General features: G+C 38.9%; 1 protein-coding gene across 1 annotated transcript; it reads right to left on the reverse strand.

The window, feature by feature from the left end:
* On the reverse strand, nt 1-6,378 carry LOC117422242 (potassium channel subfamily K member 13-like). Its single transcript, XM_034036998.3, has 2 exons — nt 5,330-6,378; nt 1-1,084 (listed from the first exon to the last, which is right to left on the reverse strand). The coding sequence occupies exons 1-2, from the start codon at nt 5,664-5,666 to the stop codon at nt 189-191; spliced, it is 1,233 nt and encodes a 410-aa protein (XP_033892889.3). The 5' UTR covers nt 5,667-6,378; the 3' UTR covers nt 1-188.
* Nucleotides 6,379-7,395: the final 1,017 nt, after the last annotated feature.

The raw sequence follows: 7,395 nt of genomic DNA on the forward strand, positions 1-7,395 counted from the left end.
TGGGATGAGTCAAGGGCAATTTTACTGCCAGCAGCAAAGCTAGATTGCTGGGTTTTTTTTTTTAACCTTACTTCCATCCACATACAACACGCAATAAAACACTCACAAACACTCACAGCAAAGTTACAAACAGCAGGTGAAGATTTGAGATTATACTTCATGTACAATTTCCATATGTTACACATTTGTCACCTGTCAACACTGGTCTCTGCCAGTCTATTGTTCATGATTGCGAGGGCCCCTACTCCCCCTGAAAAGCCATTGTGTCGAGAGTTGGAGCCTGATTGCCTTGGATTACCATTGGCTGTCTCTGAAAGCTGCTTTTGCATGATGGCCAGGGACACCTTGTTAGCAGCCAAGAAGTCCTTCATTGAGATCATCTCACCAGACATCCTGCGGCCGTCTGTCTCGCTCTCGTGGATTATGTCTGTCTCAATGGAGTTATTCCGCCTGCTCCGGAAGTTACCAGGCATCACAACGTTCCTTCGAGACCTGAACACCTTTCGTCGGCACCGATGGCAGCAGCGGCAGTCTAGCTTCCTTAAAATCCAGTTCAGAATTTGCTTTATAACTATGGATATGACGTTAAATAAAGAGTAAATGCAACAGACCCCCATGAGAATGAAGACAAAATTACCCAACCTGTAGAGGCTTTGGTTCTCGTACCTCATGTGTTGGCTACTGACCAGATCCCCAAACCCAATTGTGCTAAAGGCCACAAAGCAGAAATAAAGTGAGTCAAAGTAGGTCCAGCCCTCAATGTCCGTGTACATGGCAGAGGCACAACAGGAGATGATAATGGCTGCCACACACAGGATGAGCATGACGTAATAAACAGAGGGCTTCCACCCAGCAAGGCTGTCTCCCTCTTCTGAGCTGCCGGAGTTCCTTCTGTTGTCCTGGGGCATCCCACCTTTCCACCGCCGCTGCCTCTCATAGCATAACTTGAGGATGTACGCCAAGACCGTGATCAGGCGTTCTAGGAACAGGTTAAAGAACAGAATGGTAGCTGCACATCCGATAAGGCCATAAAATATCAGGAAGCTTTTCCCTCCAATCGTTGCAGGCGTGGTCATTCCAAATCCTGAAAAGTGTAAAAGGATAAGAATGGTAAAAACTGTGTTGAAATTAACATCATTAAGACTTTTTCTCTGGTAAATAGCACAAGGATGATAAGAATGGTAAGAAGATACAATACTATACCTGAATAAGTCTTTCACAAACTTTGTTTTGTTTTATTTTATATTTATTGAAAATTCATAATACAGGTACTTAATACCATTACTGTTGGATGTAAATGAGCAGTAGTTTGTGGAGCAGATTCCCTTATAGACCTATTCATTGCCTGACAGAGACGACAAGGTATAACTCCCCATAATAAAATGGAACGAAATAAAGACTCACATAATAAAAGTCAATGTTCTCACTGTGGAACATACAAGGATGGAATAAGAAGTATTTTTTAACCTGTTTAGAAAAAGAAAAAAATAGGGAAAAAAGCTGCAGTGCTTCAGTCTCATTATATGTGGTGTCAGAAAGGAACATTAACAAGAAAGTGATGATCTGCCAAATTGATCTGGGCTCTGGGGCCCAAAAATCACCTCATGATTGCCATGCTGTTTACAATAATCACAAACCAGGATGGCTTTACATGTAATAATCCCTGGCTGGGAGACTCAATATCTGGTGTCAGTGCAGCAGTAGATTTATACATGCAGGCCCTTAATAATACCAACAGGGCACAGAACATTATTACTGGTACTTACTTTATGGAAGAAAAACAATAAAGGCACAGGTGTTTTCTGTAGGCCAAGGGTTTAAAATAGTTATGAAGAGAACATACAATAGTATAAAATTTCAATGTAGTAAAATTGAAATATGAAATATTTAATTTAGAGAAAGCAAAAATGAATACATACATACATACATAAATGTCATTCAATCCCCAGCCTCCTACACGGATAGACAAGACAATAGCATCAACAAAGGACAATGTCCATTGCAAATCTCTGGAAGCCTTGAGATACAAAACACCACCCCCTCCACCATGGTTTTTGCAGTGGCTGTAGCTAGTTTTCAACAGGGTTTCCTCGTTATTGGTAGAGGAATACATAAACTGGCCTAGAAGCACACTAGCATGATATGAATTGGCATGGGCTCCTATTCTAATTTGTTTTTATCCCCTGTTCCACCCTAGCAGGTAAATATAATACAGCCTGCAATGAATGAAGCAAACGGTCAGTACAGAATGAATGGCAATGGTTGTGAGCAAGGAAAAATCCCTTCTATGGTAACATTTGTTTTTCTTCTTCTACTTGACATATAGACTAATAAAACATAAAACCTCATTTGAAACCTGGTTTCAAGCATTACACCTTTACATTTTAAAGGAGACACCCACGCAAAAGAAACATCAAGCAGGCTCCTCTGAATAACAAAATGACACTTGAAGGAGTTGAAAGGAATATTTTCTATCCTCTGAATTTTCATAAATTACTGGTCATTCACACTCGCACTCTGATCAAGCTTGAGAAAGGTGGATTTTCTGTAATAAGGCCAGTATAAAAATGACCACTAGGTGTGCACTAGGGGTGTGCATCAGTACTTCCTTGCAAACTCATTGTCATAATTGAAATATTAGAACCGTGAGCATGCTATTTGTCTTTTTTTATACCAAAACATCTTAACATATTATTGATAATGTACATTAAGCCCAACCAAATGAATGTATTCCTTTCCATACTGATGCATGTCACGTGTCAGCAACCCTAATTCAGTCTGAAAGCACATACCAGTATCTAGTCTAAGATCCTTCTTTGAGAGTAAGAGAGTTAATTAGGCCACACAAGTTTCCATGAATGAAGGGAAATTTAATTAATGCTCTTCTATCTGATTTTATTGTACTGTACATGTTGTTGTTTCCAAGAAGCCCATCCAAAATCCTTGTGTAACTGGTTTGCATCAAAACCTGTTAATTGGAATCAATGACTCAGGCAGCTTTAATATTTCAGTCCCCTAGTTTTCTTTCTAATCTGACCATCTTCCAGTTGCAGGGCTGTTGTTATTCATTCTCTGTACTGTGTCTTTTTGAAGCTAATTACCATAAACATTATACAGCTCCACAATGTACATTGCCTACAGTGGCGCAAAACGCACAATGAATTCCCACTAGATCACTGCTGCTTTGAAGTTCCTTCTTTTCCCTTACAGATCGAGAGAACAGAAGCGGCCCCATGGGATAATCTTTTGCTGTTAAACAGCTATGCCATCCCTGAATAAATTAGATATCAATACAGTATATATAGGCAGTTATTAATAAAGTAACCAATGTATCATGCATAAGAGAGCTGGAACCTTAACTAAACTTTCCCATGGTCAATACAGCTACTTTTCCTGTGTTGAGTGTGTGGGCTGCTGTGTGTATTGACTGACTACTTTCAAACTTTACAATCCTCTGTAAGTGTCTTCTTCCCTTGTTTGCATCAACGTGTTCGCATCATCAATGCAATCTGTGACAGCGGGGAAATATCAAGCAATAGAAGAAAGCCTTTAACAACAACTCATGCTCTGTTAAGCAATAAATGCAGTGATGTTAGTAACGGAACAAAAGTGAATGCAAGCCTGGCTATGAGACCTACTGTATGAGGTACATTCAAATACAGTATGATGCATGTTGATTCGTAAAATGAAGGGATCCTTTAAATGTATTACTTTTAGGGATGGCACAGTAATCGATTACAGTGATTTTATTGATTTTTTTTGTATATCGATTATTTATTGTACTGAACATTTTTATCGATAATCACAGTTATCATTATTGTGTTTCTGTCATCTGAAACTAGCATACTCAATATAGCTGTTATTTTATGCATCTCTCTTCATGTATACAAAGCAAACCTTCCTGTGTCAGATTTGGTCATATATTTCAGCTACATGAACTGGTCAAGGGAAAATCAAAAACGTAGAGTTCATTGCAACACAAAAAACTCTTCTTAGAAATATGAGAGGTGCACAGTAGAATCTATGGTATAAGATTAATGTTAGATAGCACACAATAATCAGGCTGGAACAAAACTGATGCTAAGATTGCAGCACTGATAGAAAAGAAAAACAGGAAATTCCAGAGCAGTTCAGTGTGTATAGGAAACAAATACAAATAAAAATGAAGGAAGAATATGGAATACATTAGAACTGTCAAAGCTATTGTCCCTGTGCTGGAAAAATTAGCAAGGCATTTTCTACATTACATTGACTATTGATAGTTTACTGATTTGGTACCTAATTCTCTACTATATGGAAAGAACAAAAACAGAGACTGCATAGCTTTCAAAGCAGAGCCTTATCAATCTGCTAACCTGACCTGACCTGACCTGAGGCCCACAGCTGGTGCTCGCCTCAAACAGCGTCATCAATGTCCACTTCACACATTTACTTCCACTTTATTCTTTTAAAATAAATGGATTGCAATAAGAATAACAATAATCAGTGAACAATTTTTTTACTACCACCACTACTGAAAGCACCAGTCTTTGCAGGCAAACAAACACATGTCTGAGTGACCCTTTTGTAAGAAGTTACTGTAAACCGATCAATGCCTATGCTATATTGGAATTGGCATGTTGAAATGGAAAAGTAGGACTTGATATTTAATGTATTTGAAATCATAATCCAAAGTGAGCTGTGTGCTCAGACTTCCACAATTAAACACGTCAACCACTAAGTTAACTGGAATGCATTTAGGTGGCTGAGGTGTTTTCTTGGGGATGAATTTTCATTTCTTCAGGGTGCAAGCATGTCAAGATAAATCTGTATTCAAGCCTGCTTGCTTTGTATTCATTCCGGTTTGCTCAACACAGCAGCTTTATGGAGATGCGTTGATATCATATCATTATAAGCGATTAGAGTATTGGTGCATGAGATGAGAGGGTCTCAAGAATTGGTACAGGAAATAATGGAAAGGCTGTGAATTTTTAAGATGAAGGTCTTTTTTAAAGACACGGCTTCTGCATTTAATACAGTGCAGTGCATCCCCTTTTCTTATTCAAATTTAGCCGTGTGTTATGCAAGAACACATCATGTGGTGTAGCATTAATTCAATCTTTACATTTCTTTACCATAAAATGTAGTCGAGGACTTTATGAATTAGTCTAATCAAATCAAATAGGATAACGAACCAATAAAGTTGTAATTCATTTTGTTAGACTGATTTGTATGGTTTAATCTTGTACACATGTTAGTTTGCTTCTTCAGTGGTCAGTTGCTGATTAGTAGCCCTTACTCGTTTTACTGGTACATGTATTATTATTTCCTCTACAGCTTACCAACTTACCTATAGTTGAAACTACGGTCCCCGCAAAATAAAACGCTCCAGTAAAATCCCAGCGAGGTCGAATGTGATCCACACGGATCCCAGCAACGTTGGCTTCTTCATAATCCCGCAGGAAGTTCACTAGCTCAGCCCTTCTAAGATTGTACTTTTGCGTGAAATTGTCAAACTTTTGCGCCCACTTCTCTTTTGCCTGCTTTTCTTTCGGCTGCTCCAGAGCTGAAAAGACAGCGGCACCACAGAGGAGGTAGAGGATGATCAAGAGTGCCAGCAGAAAGAATCTCGCGTTATCCTCGTTTAATGGACCCAAACTGCAGCAGCAGCAACTTCGACTAGCCATTATACGGTTGCTTATTATGGTTCATGGATAGAGGCGCCTTCACGTTTAGCGCACAAACTGCACACAGAAACCTGTTATAATTATTTATTTTCAACCAGGGGAATAATATGCTTATGTTCTGGATTCTAAATAAAGTTAAAAACAAACAAACAAAAAAAAAAACTTGCTATTATTTATTTTCAGTTATTTCAGTTCTGAAAAAGCAAAACCAAAAACAAAACAAAATGTTATCCACTGAGATGACTACTGTCATTATGTTGCATCCTGGAAATCCCCTTTATTAAAAAAAAAATACAAATACTATCTATAGGATCTTTTTTTTTTGTTGATTTAATACCTCAATGTAGGTTTATACATCTTCCTTAATTCAGTATGATGAATTGGGTGACATCTGTACAGGAATTTCCATCCTTCTTGCTTATAACTTTCTTACATAATCATACAATCAATCCAAAACAGAATGGAGTTTAAAAACAGTTTCCAGGCAAGTTAAAAAATACACGCGCATATCCACCGATCGCTTCTCTCAAGGTTAGCCCTCGTAAACTCCACCGATCGCTTCTCTCAGGGTTAGCCCTGGTAAACTCCACCGATCGCTTCTGTCAGGGTTAGACCTGGTAAACTCCACAGATGGCTTCTCTCAGGGTTAGACCTGGTAAACTCCACCGATCGCTTCTCTCAGGGTTAGCCCTGGTAAACTCCACCGATCGCTTCTCTCAGGGTTAGCCCTGGTAAACTCCACCGATCGCTTCTCTCAGGGTTATCCCTGGTAAACTCCACCGATCGCTTCTCTCAGGGTTAGACCTGGTAAACTCCACCGATGGCTTCTCTCAGGGTTAGACCTGGTAAACTCCAACGATCGCTTCTCTCTGGGTTAGCCCTGGTAAACTCCACCGATCGCTTCTCTCAGGGTTAGACCTGGTAAACTCCAACGATCGCTTCTCTCAGGGTTAGCCCTGGTAAACTCCAACGATCGCTTCTCTCAGGGTTAGCCCTGGTAAACTCCTTATAGTTGTTGCGTAGTATGTTGCTTCATTTGCAGTGGATTTTGATTATTTTATTAATTATTCCTGAGGATAATGTTTGCTTTTTTGGTGACCTGCGCGTTTAGAATCTTTTTTACATCATTTGCGCAAATGCATTTGCAGTATTGTAATTCCGTTTATTTTTGTTTCCATATAGTGCAGTAAGTCCTTTCTTAACGATAGCCTCTTTTTATGTAGTTTTAGATTAATATGAAGCTACCAGTATAGATGAACTTCCTCTGTAGTTCCTCCGTTGTTTCGAGCGTAGTAATGTCTAACACGTCTGATTTCACCTGTCACTGGATCCACTAGGAGTGTGCTTGAGACACTCGCATTTATGGCTCTTGCTACTGTGTAAAAAGACAGCATGGAAGACCGTTGTAGGAGATGGGTGTATTCGCGTTTACAGGCAAACTGGTATTTTTTTAGTGTAAAATCAAAACATTGTTTTTTCCATATTTTAGAAAAGACATATATAGACACGAAGTACCTTGAGAAATACATTACGCTCGGGTTTGAAACCAGTAAAAACTAACATATGGCAATACAATACGATGGTACAAATGTGTTGCATTGTTCTTTTGAACTATTTTTGCCGATTAAGAATTTTGTTCTTCTTAAACTTAATTTGCATGGTTGTTTCCACTTCAGTATTTTATTGAATTGAATCCAATAGGCTATCTGTGGCTTAATAACATCGTATT

Source organism: Acipenser ruthenus, chromosome 15 (genome assembly GCF_902713425.1).
Source record: "Acipenser ruthenus chromosome 15, fAciRut3.2 maternal haplotype, whole genome shotgun sequence".
Classification (NCBI taxonomy): Eukaryota; Metazoa; Chordata; class Actinopteri; order Acipenseriformes; family Acipenseridae; genus Acipenser; species Acipenser ruthenus.